Genomic DNA, 19290 nt, shown 5'->3' with positions numbered 1-19290 from the left:
GATGTGAAAAAGCTCTCCTTCCAATAGAGATGCTTAGAGAACATTCTAGCGTCTACACTGTCGAGAAGCCATGCGCAAGCAATGAGTGTGGCAAGGCCTTCAGTTAGAAAAAATACTTCATTAGTCATCGGAATCTCCATGATGGGAGACAAACACACACACAAACTCAATTTGGAAGAACTGTCATTTAGAACTCTTTAATTGTCGACTGCGAGTGAACCATAGCACAGAAAATCCTTTGAATGCAATGTGACAAGGCATTCAAGTCTTTTTCTGTGTGACAGACATCACACAAACAAAGCCACTCTCTAAATGTCTAGTCACGTAAGCATATGAGGTCAAAATTCACACCTCATTATACAATAAAAAAATCACATGTGTAATGGACTTTATAAATGCAATGAACATGAGTTCTTCTGTTACAGTGCTAGTCTCATTGTCTGTCAGAGACACCTTACACATGACCTAAGGAAGCTCTTTGGTGTGTGTAGATCACTATCTCTCATAGCTTCCTGCATACCAAAGAGTTCACAGTGGAATGGATCCAATGAGTTCAGTCAACGTGGGGAAATCTTCAGTCTGGCTTCTACCAGTGGGAGAAAAACTCAGGCCTGGCTCAAGTTATTTTGTAAAGCGTAGCTCTCAAAGGCAGACAACAAGAGGGCTGTGGCTTGAGTTTTGTTCCTTTTGCAAGAAAATTCCTCAGTCATGCCCTCTCAGGGAATCCCTAATTGTACAATTCCTCTATTTCCGTTCAAGCTGCTGATGTATGATCATTTGAGAAAGTTGAGAATCTCTTAATGAAGTCTCTTTGTGGATGGAAAAGCGAGGACCAGGCATTTTATTTACTTACGGTTTCTATTTTTATATCTGTGTCGATCGTCTCTGCTTCTCAAGGACAGAGGTCATTCTCTTTCCCCTTTTATCTTCTTTTCTTCCTTCTAGTTTTACCAAACATGAAATAACCGGCAAGACTTTGATTCAGACCTCCCTGCCCCTTGTTCATGACCCTTTTTAGCCACGTTTTAATCTTCTACTCTTGAGCTGTCCTCTATGGTTTGCCTTTCCCCACTCAGAAAATTCTTCCTCTGCCTATTTACTAATGTGTTTGTCTCTCATAATCTTCAAGATCTAGGTCATCTCCAAATGACTTTGCTCTTCAGATATTCCTCCATTCAACTGTGATAAATCTCTTTGTGAATTCTCAAGTTAATGTGTATGTATATGCATGCATGCCAATTTCCACTGACATTTTAACTAGATGCAGGGCCTCTTTCTGTTAGCATCCAGATAATGGTCTGTGCATTGCAGTTGTTGATAATAGAGTATTTTGACATGACTTTCAATAAGTATACTGTATGTGAAAGCAAAAAAATGAAACAATGGAGGCAGAATAGGTCCAGGTAAAATGTGAGTGTCTCAGGTATTTACAGTCACCTTTAGACTTTTTCTATTCTCTTGACCTGGTATCCTTCAAATAAAGCCCCAATAATTGGAATTCAAAATGTATACAGACTTATTTCTGTCCAATATAGGATTTATTAATTATATAATATAAGATCATAAAATTCACTAATAATTCTATAACATGGCAAGATCATATAATTCACTAAAGGATTATATGGTTCTCACAGCAGAAACTCATACTTCTCAGGTAACCTCATCTTTAAAACTATAAAACTCAAATTGACTCAGCAAGCAAGGGTGTTTGTTTGGTTAGAAATTAGATTAGATTTGTGTTGACAACTAAGTTAAGAAATAGATTCCTTTCTTTTCAGTTCATACCGATTTCAGATGTCAGATGCACATATTCAAGCTCAACCTTCAATACATATTGATGTCATATTTTACTGGCTTGATAGATTGAACATACCAAATCCCTTTCTTTTCTTTGATATTGATTTAACTCTTTACCTTCAATATGAATTCTCTACAACTCTATGCACAGGAAGTCTTTCAACCCTCAAATAAATTGGGAAAATAAGCAAGAGGGGAAAGTTGGGTGGAAATAGTCAACTTAAGATATAAATAGGAAATGTGATGAAAAAGGAAACTATGCTGTGTTGTTGTCTACACAGAAAACATTCACTAAAAATGCAATGTGTTGATTCTTTAAGTACCTTGTTGCTCTCAAGCTCAGCAGAATGTGTCTCATACTCATTAGCTCATGTATCTCTTATCAAAATCAATGAGATAAGGTTTCTTATTCTGTAAAGACACATTAGGCAATAATTTTAAAATCTTATTGCTAATAAAAAAGGGCCAAGATTAGAATTCAGATTTCTCTTATCCATGTTTCTTTAATCTGTGTTCCAGAGTAAAATACAAATTGAAAGAAAATAAATTTAAACGGCAGATTTAACTTTAATCTCTTAGCCAAGTATTATAAACACAACAGCTATATACCTCTTAGTTTACTTTGAGCATATACATTTCCATTGCTTGATGTATTATTAGTGACTTTTCTGTAGCTGTGATAAAGCCACTTAAGGGGGAAAGGATTTGTCGTGGCTCACAGTTCCAAAGAGATATAGTACATCATGGAAGGAAAGGTAGGATAACAGGCAGCTGAAGCAGAACACTGGCTAATCACATGGCTCTCCACACATAAGAGGCAGAGAGAGGGAAAGGAGGAAGTGGGAAGCAAAGCTAATTCGAAGAGTTACTCCTTCAGCAAGAATCCACGTCCAAAAGTTTCTATACCCTTCTCAAATAGCACCACCATCTGTGGATCAAGTTTTTAAACGTATGAGTTTATGGAGGACATTTCTTAGTTAAACACCACACTTACACTTCACAAAGATTATTCACATACTGATAAGATAGTGAGGGATGGTACATAACTTCATCTTGCTTCTCTGAAAGATGTGCAATTTAAAACTTGAGAATTAGTTCTGGAATTTTCCATTTAATAATGTGGAATATGGTTGACAATTGTATTGGAAGGTTTTTAATCTACTAAAATGCTGGGTTCTCAACTTCAAAGTATAATATTTATTCCCCTCCTTATTTGAAGAGGGTATGTTTTACAATCTCTTAAAGAGGGAATGTGGGCTCATATCCATAAATATTGTGGTTTTCCCCTATGTATAGCCTATTCCATGTGAATGTATTACACAAAGATTGTTAACATACTTATAAGATAATGAGATGGTACATAACTTCATCTTGGGCTTAGAAAGATGTGCAATTTAAAGCTTGAGAATTAGCTCTGGAATTTTCCATTTAATAGTATGGAATATGGTTGACTATAGGTACCCAAAACTGCAGGAAGCAAGATATGAAGAAAGGTACAGAGTGACAAACACTTGAGGTTGGGAAAATAATGTTAGTTTGTTTATCTTTTGACAAATAAAATTTTTTGTTTCACAGTTTAAAATCACACTTATTTGTTATGTTTACTCATCCAACAAATCACGGGGCTGAGATTTTCAAAAGGTGTTGTCTTTGCCATATTTTGTTCACCGTTTTTCTCTTCTCCTACAGGCATGCTCATATTTCACATCTAATGCTTTGCCATTGAAGATCACTTTCATCAATGCTGATCCAATGGGTAAAAACATTGGTGTTATTTTTAAGGTACAGTAACTCTCCTGGATCCCAAAATTGATTTCATAAACAGAACTATTGATTTATTGCTCACAAAAAGAAATGATTGCAGTTATTTTCCTTTGGCAAAGACACAGAGCTTTCCCAATTATTTTAGAGTCTGTTTCTTAACTGAATTATGGTGTACGCCAAGCTGATTGGCAATAAATCAAATGTTACTGGCTAAATGCCAAGTATCCTTCAGTTCAAATCTTAAAATAAAATTGAATAAATGAAAGCATGGGATCACTTTTGAAAGAGAAAGTGAAATGTGTGAGAAGCTTCCAGAAGCAGATTTTTCTTTTGTTCTAAGACTTAAAAAGACGAAAATATTGAAGGATATTACCTGGAAGCTGGTAACTTTAAGAATGTTTGTTCACAAGTATTTGCTTATTGCTTATTTATTATTTTATGTACACACACACACACACACACACACACACACACACACACACTTATTATGAAGCATGACAAGAGGTCTTCTGAGAGCTGGTTTTCTTCTTCTACCATCTTGGTCCTGGGAACTGAACTCATCAAGCATGGCCTTTACTCACTGAACCATGTAAGCATCTCATCATCTCACCAAACGTTTATTCTTAGTTTTGCTGTTGTTGTTGCTTGTTTATCTTTTTCTCATCCTTTTAATTTTGAAGAGAAAGTTTCATGTAGGCTCTCTTCCGAACTTCTGACCCTCCAGCCTCTACCTCTTTTAGTGCTAAAATTATAGGCATGAACCAGCACTTGCCTAAGTAAATTGGATTATTTTCTTTTCTCTATAAATAAAAAATAAATAAGGAGCACTTCAGTCTTCATATGAACTCACTGGAGAATAAAGGCAGTAAGAGGGTTGAAGATGTGGCAGGGTGCAGGGAGACACTGACAAGGAGGACTGAGTAGAAGTACGAGTCTGCTAGTCATCCAGTTGACACAGCCAACCATTCAGCAGTGTCCAGGATGAATCTTTGGTGGATCCTGGCTAGTTCTGAAAATGAGGATGATGGTGCTGGCACTTGGCCTTCGATTCTCAAAAAACTTGAGCATCACTGACCCTAAACATTCTATTTTTCATGAAGAAAAAGAAACCTTAGCATGAGTCATCTTTGTATAAATTAAAGCACAGTTGAATGATCAAACTCTTAGTTATATGAAAGCACAGAGTTCTCCCCTTTGGGAGCCATTATGCTTCCTTCAACTATGATGGAAAAACACCCCTTTTGTTGTTTCTTATTTTCAGGGGCAGTTTCCTCTGGAAACTATCTTGCATACTTCACAGTAGAAGTCAATGATGCTCAGGTACCACATCAGACATTTGCACATTATGGCACAGTGAAGAAGCCACCAGGATTCTAATTGCATCTCTGTACATAAGCTTATGACAGACTTCTAGATCTCCCTTGATTGAGCTGAAACCTGGGTCAACATTCATTGTGCCTCTCTGCGTTAGAGTTTGAGCATAAGAAACTGTGTGCAGATAATGAACGAGGAGATTACTATCAAGGTAGCATTCCAAGCAGTGCCTCCTATTCTGCAGCTGGAGCTCCTGTGACGTGACACTTCAAAGGCCAGATGTCCCTCTCGTTGTCTGCTTTCAGTGGTAACAAAACAAGGAAAACCACTTTTAAGTTGTGCTGGAACAATATTCAAGGGGAAAAGGGGGTGTGGGCCACATTGAGGTGATTTGAATGGCACTTGGTGTGAGCTTGCAATTTTGTTTTGACAGGCTGGGGATGATCTTCGGCAGGACATGCTTGTTCTGCAGATTATTCAAGTGATGGACAACATCTGGCTACAGGAGGGCCTAGATATGCAAATGATTATTTATAGATGTCTGTCCACGGGAAAAGCCCAAGGTCAGTACAGATTTGAAAATGAGGTGATTTACATTATTTATCTCACTCATTCTCTAGTAACATACCACAAACCTACAGCTCTTAAGCTCCACTTTCAAAGATCCAGAGACGTACATTCCCTTCCTAAGAAATAACAGTTTTCAAAATTGCAAACCAGGATGATTGATGTTAGATATTAGATGTTAGATATTAATCTTGACTTTGCAATTCAGATGTTAACTATGATGTTCTTCGCTTCCCTCTAGGAATTAGTTGCTTTAATGACTATCCATTTTTTTCTTCATTTCCTGAGATAATGTAGATTTTTTGACATCTGCAGTGATGATATGGTATCCAGTATCACAGACCACTGCTGTAACAGATATTGACAGCCCAGGAAGATATTCAGGTCCAGACTTGAAAGTCTGGAAGTTTTCTCCTAAATGCTTGTCACTTTTCCCAAGTACAAAGTCAACCTTTGATAAGTCTAGCACCATGCATAATAAAATAACCTGTCCATTCAAAACCATTATCACTATTAACACACAATCTGCACGTGTTTAAAGTAATCCTAAACATTACTAAACACATGGTATAACAACACTTATTTTCTATTTATTACTTATTAGTGTGTGTGTGTGTGTGTGTGTGTGTGTGTGTGTGTGTGTGCGTGGGCGCAAAATGTGTGTGCGTAGTAGCATGCATGTAATGTTGCATGTGTCAGGTGACAGTTTGGAGGATCAGTTCTCTCCTTCCTCCATGATGGTCTTGAGTATCAACCTTAGGTCACCAGACTTGGATGGCAAGAGGATTTACTTGCTAACCCATCTCATCAGCCCAGAACTGGCATTTGATTTTAAAAAAAGAATTTTGAATAGCTATAAAGTCAATCAAAATGAGAAAGCATGCATACTTTGAAGATACTTCAGTATCTCTTTTCCTTTGTTAAACCCAAACATATAGAATAAAAGACTAAGTCATTTAGATTCACTGGTCAGTTTTATTTTGGGAGAATAGTGATGTTTTTATTTTGCAAGTTTGCTAAATTTCGTATTAATTGCACAAAACCATGGTATTTCCTACCTAGTTATACTACCTCTAAGTAGTGACCTTTAAAAAATATTATTAATGGTGACTATTCATCCTATATACTGTAGAGTTCAATAAAGATCATTTCCTTAAAGCACACTGTGTATTTCAGTCATAGTCACCCTCATACCCTTTTCTTTCCCCTTCATGTTGGTCCCCTTTCACCCTGGGGCCTCTTTCCCTGCATGCCATATATGTGTATGTATATGTGTACATATGTACACATATATGTGCATGTATGTATTCACATGTAAATGGTTTTATGTCTCTACAAAAAAATGTAGAGCCCACAAATGGAAGAAAATGTAGTATTTGTCTTTCTGATCCTGGCTCTTTTCACTTGCTATAATTATAGTGGTCTCTCATTGCATCCATTGTCCAGCAATCAACATCACTTCATTCCTCTTTGTGACTAAATAAAACTCCATTCTGTATACACCACATTTTCTTTATGGCTTCATTTACTTACTCTGGAAAAAAATTCCTAAATAATATGGTCACTTTTTAATTCCAATAAATCTACTATTTAAAGCCATTGTTGCAAAAGAATCACCACTATGAAGGTCCTCTCTTCCCGATGCCCTGGCATTACCCTCAGGGTCCTAGCCAGTATGTCTTGAGAGGTTATCTGCTAAATGCAGAATCCCCTCTCAACTGACTCAGGGATCACTGGTAGGTCAAAGACAATCTTACTTTTGTTACAACTGTAAAGGCTCTGCTCCAAGCAAATGGTCCCCAAACCTTTCCTAATTTCTTAAACGAAGTTTCTGATCACTGCTGTAGTGGATTGTCTTCTCCTGATTTCCACCCTTCCTGGTGTTACAGGAGGGACATAATTCTTCCATATCCCAATCTGCTGGAGATCTAAGAATGAATCCAGTTTAACCAGACTGTGCTTCTAATCTCCCATAGGTCACCCATGCTTTAGAAAGTGAATAAATGCTGGGTTCCAGTAAAATGCTACAGTTTCTATCCACTCCTGTCTGTTTGTTTTTGCAGCATGCAACCCAGGTGAAATCTCTAACAGTTAATAAGGAGTTTCTAAAGAAACAGCTTTAGACTTTCCCAAAGTGGCAAATGGCAGAAGATGTTGGTTCCCTCTTCCGTGTACCAACAGTCTTCTGGATGTCAAGATTTATAGAGGGAATTATGCTGACAGAACACTTCTCCAACAAAAATAGAAAGCAAAATAAAGGCCATTTTTCAGAAAACAAGGTTACATCTTCATTAGATTCTGGGCTTATTGGATACCTATTGTTCAAAAGGCATTCTGTTTATGGCCCTCTCTGTGGTCATAGAAATTTTCTGCTGCCTTTCGTCCTCCTCTGAGCATTTGATTGTGCATCTCTTAACTATTGTGAGGATTGCAAACATGAGAAAGTCTAGATTTCAATTTATTTCAGTGATTTTATTTGTAAAGCAGTGCCTAGAGAATTATTGGGGGATGTTCATCTCCATCTCTAGAGAGGTTGAGATACTATTTTGTATGATTTTCATTGTGTTCCTAAGGCTGTTAAGAAATATTTTCAAGACCTCTGGTTTTTAGTCTATACAGGATAACAACCTTAGGAGCCCAGTGAAAAGCCTTGATGAATGAGTGACCGTAGAGGCAAAGGTCCTACTTAAGTTCAATCAATACATGCTCCCTTTTAAATGAAATCATTATTACAGCTTCTCCTTAATGCTGTCTGGCAGGGAAGGAGCATGCGGCACCCTCCACTGTTCACTCTGAGAAATATAACATTTAAAAGAGGTCCTTCTATTAGTCTAAACAGAATTTAATTTTTAAAGTGTGTGTGTGTGTGTGTGTGTGTGTGTGTGTGTTTCAATGATTTTGCATATGGGTGCAAATTCATGTGTATGCACATACATGCAAATGCGAAAGGTTGAAGTAGAATATCTTCCCCATCACTTTCCATTCCATATACTGAGGAATAGTCTTTTATAAAAACTTATTGAGAGTTTTTACATAATACATGATTATATGCCCTCCTTTTTTCCCCCTTCTCCAAATCCTCCCATATCTTCCTGTCCTCTAGACTTGACATGGCTATTGCATTCATTAATTTGAGTCGCTGCAGGTTACTTTCACAAGACCGGCATATCAAACCAGCTAAAACTCAAGCACAAATGGGGCCCATGATATTCAAGTCCTACCCTGTACTGAGGGACTATTGACAGGGTGGGATGACCAATCCCTGTTTTTGAGAATGTGGCCATTGGTAGGATTCCCATGTCCCCATGGATGGCTGTCCATCCAAGCATACAAAGGCAGCACTAGCTGAAACTCTGAAGTTAGGAGGGGGTGGGGGAAGAGAAGAAGGGAGGGAGGCTCTTCCTCAATCCAGGGCCTTCAGACATAGGAGTCTGGCTACCCACCTTGCCCTTTGTCCACGTCCTGAAGGCTGGAATTTATAGGCGTGCCGCTTGTCTTCCTGACATTTACAATAATTACAGTAGTGCTGGAGCTCTGAACTCTAGTTCTCAGGCTCTTTTGGCAGACACTTTACCAAGATCATTTAGTCAACATTCTGAACAGAGATTTTTTTTTTAAATCATGCATTTGACAAGTTTGTTGAGGGAATTATATTTTGTTCAAGGAAGGCAGAAACTGATCCATTGTTTAAATGTGAAAGTTTGCCTGCATAGCTTCACCACCACCTCCTACCCACACCCAGACAAGTGACAGTCAATTTGCTCTTCTAGTGACCATAATCTTCCATGGGACCATCTATATTGTCTCTCTATCATAGTTCTAGAAAGAAAACATTAAGCTGCTTCTAATAGCGCTGATGAACATACTCAAATTGATAACCTTAGGAAGAATAATCTGGAGCTCCCTAGATAAGGCTTTTACAGAAATGGTTTGAGAGGAAGAAGTCCAAATAGTGCTGACAAGCACTGTTGCCACCCATTTTGAGGTTCATGGCCTCAGTGTTCCTCAACCTGGGAGCGAGGTTAGTTTCCTTAATCTCTCTGTTGTCATCCAGGATTGATAGAGATGGTGCCAGATGCTGTAACACTCGCCAAGATCCATCTCCACTCTGGGCTAATAGGACCACTGAAAGAAAACACCATCAAGAAGTGGTTCAGTCAGCACAACCACTTAAAGGAAGATTATGAAAAGGTTTGTTCTTCTGGAACTAATTTTAAGTAATGTACTTAAATAAGAATATGCTTTGGTCCATTGATATTGTGATTTATGGGAAAGTAAATTAAATCCACCTTGAGTTCTAATTCACTCACTCATCAACCGTGTGAGAACAACCCAATTTAACTGGCATATTAACTAGATGGAAGTTTCTACATTTTGTTTTCCTTCTGGGTGAAGTTCCTTGCTATGAATAAAGAATCTTCACTCAGATATCTCTCTCTCTCAGAAATCACATTCTAGAGATGATGCCTTCTGAAATTAAATCCTGCCAGTAGCTTATATTTTCCCACAATCTCTAATTTGTATAAATAAACCCCTTTGCTAAAATTTCTTCTGTTAGGCACTAACTTTTCAACTACCATTGTCAAATGGCTTGTAGAAGAGAGATAGATGTTAGAAATAGATACAGATAAATAATAGATAGATAGATAGATGATTGATAGATGATAGAAAGATAGATGATAGATATAATACATAGATGTATAGATAATAGAAATAAAGATATGTAATGGATAGATAGAGCTAAAGATGATATATACTAGAAATAGATGGCAAACTATTATAGATGCTTTTTAGCTTTACTATTGTCATGTTGTGTCATTGTTTTTCAACTGACAGGCCTTGAGGAACTTTTTTTACTCTTGTGCTGGCTGGTGTGTGGTAACGTTCATCTTGGGAGTCTGTGACCGACATAATGACAATATCATGCTGACAAAGTCAGGCCACATGTTTCATATTGACTTTGGAAAATTCTTGGGTCATGCACAAACATTTGGCGGTATAAAAAGGTCAGTTCACAAACATTTACTACAATAATTAAGCAATGTCCTAGGTAATATATAGTGTGTAATGGCAGAGGATACAAAAAAAAAAAACATATCAAATCCCCCCAGGGTGATATGATTATAAGTTTAATAAAATGGAAGGAGAGAATTTTTTCAGTAATTATTAACAGGAAAAAGTTCCTTCAAGATGTTAAGGAACCATATTGGTCTTCTTTCATGGGTTACTAAATCTATTCCCACTAATTGTTTCAATTAATGTTTTTGTTTTCTCATAAACTTTGAATGGGAAATTACACATGAATTGATGGTCCTGATCCATCTGGTATATCGCCTTTCGGGGATAACCAGCAGTATTTTTGTATGGCACAATTAGCCAACTCTCCAACCTGACTTAGCCTTAAATCATCCCTCAGATATTCAGTGAGCACTCATCACTGTGAGTAGAAGGGGAAAACAAGCACACAAATGCTGGCTTCCCTCACTGTTGTGGTTGGCGTGTGAAGTGTCTCACATAGGCTCCCACATCTGGGTCTATGGATCTATAGCTGATGGCTGTCATTTGGAAGGTTCCAGAACCCTCAGGATGTGGCGCCTGACTGAAAGGAATGGGTCACTGGGGAGTGGCTTTTCTGTCCCTCTCCACCATGTCCTGTCTGCTGTCTGCTTCCTGAGTGTAGGAGGGTGCAACACAGCCTACACTCTGACCATCATGTCCGAACCTCTGTGCTGAACTCTATTCCTTCCCAATATATGTTATAATAAGCCTTTCCAGGTATTTTGTCAATGTAATGAGAAAGGTAATTAAAAGAGGCTTTAGACTAATAAACAAAGGCATGGTGGAAGGAAATAAGAACTCTTCATAGGAAATACAGAGCACACACCTGGGGTGACAGTGGCTGGGCAGACATGCTGCTTTATGGAAACTTCTCAGAGGAGAAGACAGATGTGTAGTGTCAATGAGCAAACGCATCATGGGGGTGGGGGAATTCCAAGGCGACAAAAAAACCAAAGCAAAACAAAACATACCACGGACCCGAGACCCTGTGCCAAAGCTGATCCTGCAGCTACTGTAAGTTCTCTAACTTGTAAGAGAACAAACACATCTCAGCTACCACTATGAAGGTTTCCAAACCCTGAACATAAACAAGTGCTCCCCTCTTATTGCTGTAATTGTGAGATTAAAAAGGATTGACGATAGCTGACTAAATCAAAGGGCATCAGAGCCCCAGCATTGCTTAAGGATTTGGGGACTACTTGCCTAATCCCTGCAATGGAAATAACGAGGAATTTGCCAGCTCTCTAAAGCCAAGTGGATTTTCCCTCTGAAGTATTGCTTAATTATAATCTTTGTTTCTCCATTTTCTCTAACAAAGTCATAAACAAAAAGCGAGTATGAAATCATGCACCCACAATCAAATTTTCAGCAGTTCTTGGGTAATGGTGTCCATATAGAAACTCGGTCATTATGTAAGAGAGACTGTAGTGATAAATTCACACTTGAATGTGGTAAATCCTTTCTCTTATAAGGTAGAAAATTAAGAATTAAATTAAATTAAGACGAGCTTCATTCCTCTTGTAACTCATTTTTTTTTTTCTTTTTCAAATTCTTCTTATTGTTATATTGCCAGTCCATATGCACCTTCACCTTGGCGAGGCTAACCGTACACTGAGTCAATCTGTCTGTTGTTCCAACATACTTTTAGTGGTTAAATTTGTTCTTTGACAACTTCATTCTGTTCAGTCCCACTGCTCCACTCTCTCTTCTATTCCTCCCACTCCTCCCATCCCTGCCCCGGCCTCCCTGTAGTTAGTCCCTTCCCACATTCAAGCCTCTTTGTTTTGTGTGTTACCCATTAATTTTGGCCGGATACTTTGTGTGGCCATGGATTTGGAACTGTTCATTGGAAGCCCATGGGTTCAGTGTCTGTTATATCACTGAAGTCAATGGCTGTCCCTTCCCTAGAATCCACCAGTTGCCAACAGTTCATCATGGAAGGTGTATACTGGTTAGTTTTTATTGTCAACACAACACAAACTGAAGTCACCCGAGAAAGAAGAACCTCAGTTGAGGAAATGCTTCCCTCAAAATGGCCTGTGGATTGTCTATAGGATATTTTCTCGATTGTTACTTGGTAAATTGGTAAAGGAGGGTCCAAAGCATTGTGGGTGGTGCCAACCCTGAAAGGTGATCCTGGGGTATTTTTGTTTGTTCATTTGCTGTGCACACATACGTGTGTGTGTGGTGTGTGGTGTGTGTGGTGTGTGTGTGTTATCTGAACATGAGTTAGAAGGAGACAGCCCGCAGACAGCATTCCTTTGTGGTTTATTAACAAATTAGAAAGTATAAACTAAAATGAACTCTTTCCTCCCCAAGTAGCTTTTTGGGCATAGTGTTTATCACAGCAAATTTGAATAGAGTGGTGGGACCCCGTGAACCCCTCCCCGGTATGCAATGGCTTTTGACAGGCACCAAGTCTTAAGTAGATAGAGTGCAGCCAACTGTAGCTGCTGTGAGATCATATTTGTAATGGCTATGCCCTACCCTGAGATTGCTTTCCACGTCTTTTCTCCAGCTTGCTCTTCAGACGTCTTCCATCAGGCGTCCAGGGTGTCTCATCTGGGTCTGAGCACTCAGCCAACATTCGTTCTAAGAATATTGAGCAGTTTGGTTTTTCATGCACTATGGTTCACTGACTGCATGGGGTGTTGAAAGGGCAGCAGGAGTTCTGGGCAGCAGATTTCGGGGCCCCCTACCTGTCTACACAGGAACTAAAGGGGCAGCAGAAGAGTAAGTCTTTCTTGGAGCTTTCTCTACATAACTTTAGTTAATCATTTATTTGCAAGAAGTATGTTATCCCATGTTTTCTTAACAAAACACTATTAGTATCCAACACTATACATTCACTTTTCATACTCCAGAAAATTATTGTGCCATTGACCACACACCCACATGGTAGGAACTTTACAGGAAGCTGGTGCGTCAGTGGGCTGGCACTCACTGTTAAAAGTAAATAGCGGCATTAAAAGTGCTATGAAATAAAATAATTTTAGAGGTTATACGAACAGTGGTTAAGGTCAGATACTCTGAGGATAAACTGGGGGAGGGGGTTAGGCGAGTGGGAGAGTTTGTGGGTTGAATCCTAGAGTCACAAGTACTTTATATGCAATCTTAAGCAAATTCCATTTCTGTGCCTGTTTTCCCATCTATAATGTGGGCTTTTGTTGAAAATTAATTGATTAAATATATATATGTAAAGCTCAGTGCATGGTAATGTATTTTGGCAAGCCATCCCTAATCTTGTAAATTTGGACACAGACAGAGGTGGACTAGACCTGGCCCATGCCGTGTGGACTGTCAAGAGCCCATTCACTGTAGTATACTACTTCTCAACGATGCCCCTGATGCCAGCACATTACTAGCTAGAAATAAGCCATAATGGGAATATTTATTCCATGGAAATTGGCAAGAGTCATAAATTCATGAATGAGTATTCTTTGATAAGAAAATTCTGTAGGTTTTCAACTAAAGATTGGGGTGACTGAGAAAAGTTTGAGGCCGTGTAGAAAGTAGAAGGAAGAAGAGCAGCTTTAACCCTGATTACCCGGCCCTCTTCCCTCCATGACCCTCACGGGCACCTGTAGTGTCCCTTAGCTTGTCTTTCTGTTAGCCCTGCTTAGCCCTGATCCATAGTCTATTCTTTGAGGGAAGTCTACAAATTTGTCTCTAAAGTGAGCAAAGCACAGGAACTTCAGCTGAGCTGTGAATGCAGCCATGTGGTAGAATATTTGTATAGCCTACATCTAGTTCCCAGCATAGAGACATGAGGAGGAAGTAAAGGAGGGGTGAGGGATGGAGGGTTCAAGGAAAGGATGGAGGGAAGGATGAATGGAAGGGAGGGAGGAAGGAAGGAGGAAGGAAGAGAAAATGCCGTGCATCTCATGCTGGGTGAATGACTCAGTTCTGGCTTAGTAAGAAATACTAAGTCTATTTCTTGCAGATCCCAACTACATGAGATGGGCATGCTTTCAGGAGTAACTAGGGTTGGTCTTTGACCTGACTTTGCTTTTTTTTTTTTTTTTGAGACATGATTTCTCTGTGTAGCTTTGGAGCCTATACTGAAACCCAGCTAGCCTCAAACTCATAGCCTTCCGAGTGCGGGGATTAAAGATGTGTGCCACCATGGCCTGCCTTTGACCTGCTTTCAGACCTCATTACTTCAATTGTATTGCCACAGGCATGACTTTCATCCATGCATTAAGAGCACCGAAGAACTTGTCCTCATATGCAGACTATTCTGTTCCAAGGAAGTACCAGAATTCTGTAGAAACTCTAGGTGTGCAATTCCCCTTATCTAGGACTCAAAGGAAAACATTTGGGGATCCTGTCAGCTTTCTTCCATCCTCCACTAAATCCTGGCTCACTAAAAATCAGGTCATAGACTTGTTGAGACGGCAAAATTCTTCTGAAGAGGTGGCTGTTTTCTGTCTACCCTCTTCTAACAAGAGACAGGATAAACCTGAATCTCCAAGGAACACCTGACTCAGTGTCTAAAGTAGTTTAAAAAAAAAAAAACCAAAAGACAAAATACAGGGACTTCCAGGAGACTGAGGGCACATGGTGCTGTACAAGGGTCTGGACTATAGGGAAAGTATTTCGCATTTAGGAAATTCCTGGTGGAAGCGTTCCTCAGCTGATAATCGATGTCAGCGTGGAGGTCTCATGGGGTTTAGTGCTCATTCTGGAGTAGCATGCTCAGGTTGACATTGTGGTTATATTGCTTGTGTGTGGTTTCCCCAGCTACCTAATTACACAAGGTTCTCTCCTACTCAATGGAGACTCCAGATTTGCCTTCTCAATTAACACACGGATATTAGATAAGAGACTTGTGTTCTTTTCATTGGCCAGCAGTATGTGCTTTCTGGAATGTAGGTCATTTTTGATATCAAGGAACAGGTAAGCTTAAGTATCCCCAGTGCACCTTAGCCATTTGTGTCTGCTCTAATGATGCCATTTGCGATTAGGGGAAGAGCGAAGTGCACAGTTTTCAGATGCCTTTAAAACAACACATCTTAATGTTGTAATGTGTTTCTTCATGACCCAGACATTTCGATTTTGCAAAAAAGTAATAAAAATAATCTTGATAATAGTGATGAAGTGTGTCTCATTACCCAGCCCTGAATTTCAGTTCATGGACCAAGTACATCGTTCAGACACTCAAATCTGTCAATCCTGAGACTAAAATCTCTGTGCGTCCATTTGCTGACTCTTATCAGTCTCTCCATTAGAGGAAGTGGTTCTGTGCGGCCCATAGATTCCAGCAGACGCGTTTTATGGCCATAAGTCCCTGTCAGAGCCTGGTGTTTCCATTGCACTCAGTATGCCCTGCCTCCATCACTGCTATTGAAGCCTGTACCTCTCTCCGGATTGCTGTGGCTTTGATAGAGGCACAAAGCATGCTTTCTGTATTGGAATGTGGGCTCATATTCTGTGAAAATGGTAAAAAAAAAAAAAAAACAACTTTGAAAGCCTCATCCATACTTGGCATGTAATAGCTCCAAGAATCAAGACAGAAATGTGTTAAGGCAGGTACTGTTACTTTCTGTTTGCAAGTGAAGGCATGGAATACTTGCTATAATGTTTGCAAGGGCGCCAGTCAACAGCATCATAACCACTGGATGTTGCCATGAAGCTCCCATTTGTCCCCAGATCCCAACACAGCTGTTCTCCCTGCCTTGGGATGGGTGGCGATTTCTTTAGTCAGTGCCCTATGTTACATTTATCACATATTTATAGTCTTGATATGTATTATATTCATACACTTAAAATGTACAAACAAATGCTTAGTAAGATGTTTGAACTGTTAAAGATGCAAAAACTAAGGCTAAGTGTCGAAGTTACCCGGATTGAACTCTTTGATATGAACATATCCCTCTTTTAATGCAAAGCAGACAGAACTCTACACTGTTTTTATTTTTACTATAAAAATATCAAAGAGTTACAAATAATAATCCCTAGGATGTGTGACTCAGCTTCAGAGCCTATTCATGTCCATTCTATAGACTTTAGTATGGCCAGAGACCACTCCAAATTATTGAGGTGAAGCTTGTGATATTATCTAGACTACATGACTCACATTTGAGAAAGGTGTTTTGGAATTATTGTGCATTAAATAATTCATGCATTCTTTAAAAGACAAGCCTTCTAAAAGCGCTGGAGAGATGATTCGGTGGGTAAGGTACGTGCTGCCAAGATTGACAACCTGTGTCTGATATTGGGAATCACATGATAGAGAGAAATGCCTTCTGTAAGTTATCCTTTGACCTGCACACACCTGCCATGAAATACACACCAGTGTGTGTGTGTGTGTGTGTGTGTGTGTGTGTGTGTGTGTTCCTCAGTAAGAATAGGAGCCATTTATTTTCTAAGTATGGACACCTTTATTTAAAGGGAATTTCAGCAAGCAGGAACCTTGAGAGTTTGAGGGTCCAGCACCTCATGTAGTCATACTTCATTGTTAGAGTCAGCACACCTCAATTTTAAAATAGGAGCAATTCCACTGTGATGGCCAATGTTACTGTTACCATGGTATTTCTTTGAATTCATAAAAAATAATTTTAATAATAACAACCAGGTATGCCTTGAAGCTGTATCTGTATTTCAGTTCAAAGCACAAATGCATCATTGAAACATAACATCTTAGTAGCATCTGGTAAGAGCTTGGAGAAAAGAAGACAGGGATCCTATTCATTACCAGTTGTTCCCAATGGTAGTAGCTTATAATTATGGAACTGCTGAATAATTTCCTTCTGAAGATTGGTGGGCTGCAAATACAGCTCAGTGAGAGGAAGACAGTTTTACCACAAAGACTGGCACTGAGCTGGATCCCTGTGATGGACATACTCCTGTGCATGTACATGTGTTCACACACACACTTGCACATTCAAATAAGTAAACATTTTAAAAATTAAAAGGATTAGTGACTTTTGGAGATGGCTATTTGGGGAAGAAAGCTCACTGTGAAAGCATGAAGATCTGAGATCAAATCCCCAGGACCCACATAAAAAGCCAAGAATGGCCATGTATGTGGGTGTAACCCCAGCACTGTGAGGGAACTGGTAGGAATATCTCTGAATTTACTGACAGCTACCTTTAGGTTCAATGAGAAACTCTACATCAAGAAAATAAGTATGATAAAGTAGGATATGATAAAACAAGAATGATAAAGTAGGATACCCAACATCCTCTTCTGGTCTTTACACATACATAAACATGCACATGCATACACACACATACCACATTGACTCACACAGGATAGTGGACATTTACACATGTAACATATGCACACAAGAGGCTGGAAGAAGGGAAGGGAAAAGGCCTGTTCGCATTGTGAGTAGCCATGCATAGACAGAGGTGAAGCATGTCAGCACTCAGCAGCTCTGCATGGCTAGAATGGAGCACGCTACACAGCCAGCACAGCACAGCCCCTTGTCCGTAAGTGGTGCTTCTTTCTAGTGGACACCTTGCTTTTGCACTCAACAACACATTTTGTACTCACCCCCTCCCCAGAGCTCTAATTAGAAGAGCAAGTACTCCCCGTGCTTACTAGGAAAACAATGTCATCCCAGCAGAGCCTGCTTTATTATGGGCTGTAAACATCAGCACTGAATCCTTTTTCGCCCTAAGTGGATGTTTCGGAGCCATTTTCCTCTCCTCTTTTGATGACCATTATAGTCTGAGCAATCTTTTCAGACAAACCGAGTCTGCAGAGACGCTGCCACCAGTCTCCATGAACCTCTGCTCAGCCTCACTCCTGAAAGGGTCCCTGCAAATTCTTCACCTTCAGATTAATTTTGTGAGCTTACCAGCTAGGGCTTATTTTTTATTATTTAATAAAGACTGTGCTGACTTGAGCACTACTCATCTCCTTTTCCGTGATTTATCAGAAGGCTTCCACTGTGGCTCCTCCTCCACTGACTTCTTCAACGAAGGCATCCCCCTGTCTCAGAAAACCCTCTTCTGCTACCTTCTGCAAAACACGCTCAGTGTCTATCCAGAACAGCCTCTTTCTCCCAAGCCATCAATTGTTTGCCTCTCAAGACTCCCTCTCCTCTTGTTTCCTCTATACATTTTTAGGAAAGTGTTTTCATTTACACTCAGGTAAAACAACAGAAATGTTAATACCATCCTTTGAGATAGTTGTAGATTCACATTACACACACACACACACACACACACACACACACACACACACACACAAACAAACACACACACACACATATACTTACTAATGGTAAGATCCTGTAGAATTATACTTTATCAAAATAAGGTGTCTAAAGTAATAGTCAAGATACAAAAATGATTTTCCCCATCGCAATCCTTTTGGAGCCCCTACAAGGGTGCACCCGGTTACCTGTGATCGCCAGCGCTACCGTTTCCTTATCTCATGACAACCTTCCATCTATACTTCCTTTCTATAGTTCCGTTATGTCAAGAATGTTACATCAATGGAATCATCTTGACTGTACTACTTGAAGATTTTTTTTTTTAATTGTAATGGATTTTTTTTTTAATTGTAATATAATTATCCGGAGGGTCCATCCAAGCTGTTGTGTTTTCAAAGCTGTGCCTTTTGATTGACAAATAACATTCCACAGTCTGGGTGTAGTGCAGTCTTTGGAACCACTCATCTGTTGAAGGACATCTGGGTCCCGTAGGGTCTCTAACGACTAGGACTAAAGCTGCTCGGAACAACTCATGTGTGGAGTTCATGGATATAAGTCTCCATTCTCTGAGGTAAATGCCCAGGGCTGTAACTGTTGGCTTATAGGGTGCTTGTATATTGGT

General features: G+C 39.5%; 1 protein-coding gene across 1 annotated transcript in view; it reads left to right on the top strand.

Annotated features, from left to right (window-relative positions):
- LOC127215597 (phosphatidylinositol 3-kinase C2 domain-containing subunit gamma-like) overlaps positions 1 to 19290 on the top strand; it is an 89359-nt gene that overhangs the window by 9329 nt on the left and 60740 nt on the right. Inside the window, 4 exon segments of the mRNA XM_051176000.1 lie at positions 3487 to 3579; positions 5309 to 5438; positions 9497 to 9633; positions 10279 to 10448. Coding sequence (XP_051031957.1) covers positions 3487 to 3579; positions 5309 to 5438; positions 9497 to 9633; positions 10279 to 10448 — 530 coding nt within the window.

Source organism: Phodopus roborovskii, unplaced genomic scaffold (assembly GCF_943737965.1).
Source record: "Phodopus roborovskii unplaced genomic scaffold, PHOROB, whole genome shotgun sequence".
Classification (NCBI taxonomy): Eukaryota; Metazoa; Chordata; class Mammalia; order Rodentia; family Cricetidae; genus Phodopus; species Phodopus roborovskii.
Note: the sequence above shows the minus strand (reverse complement) of the source record. Positions and strands in the feature narration are given on the sequence as shown.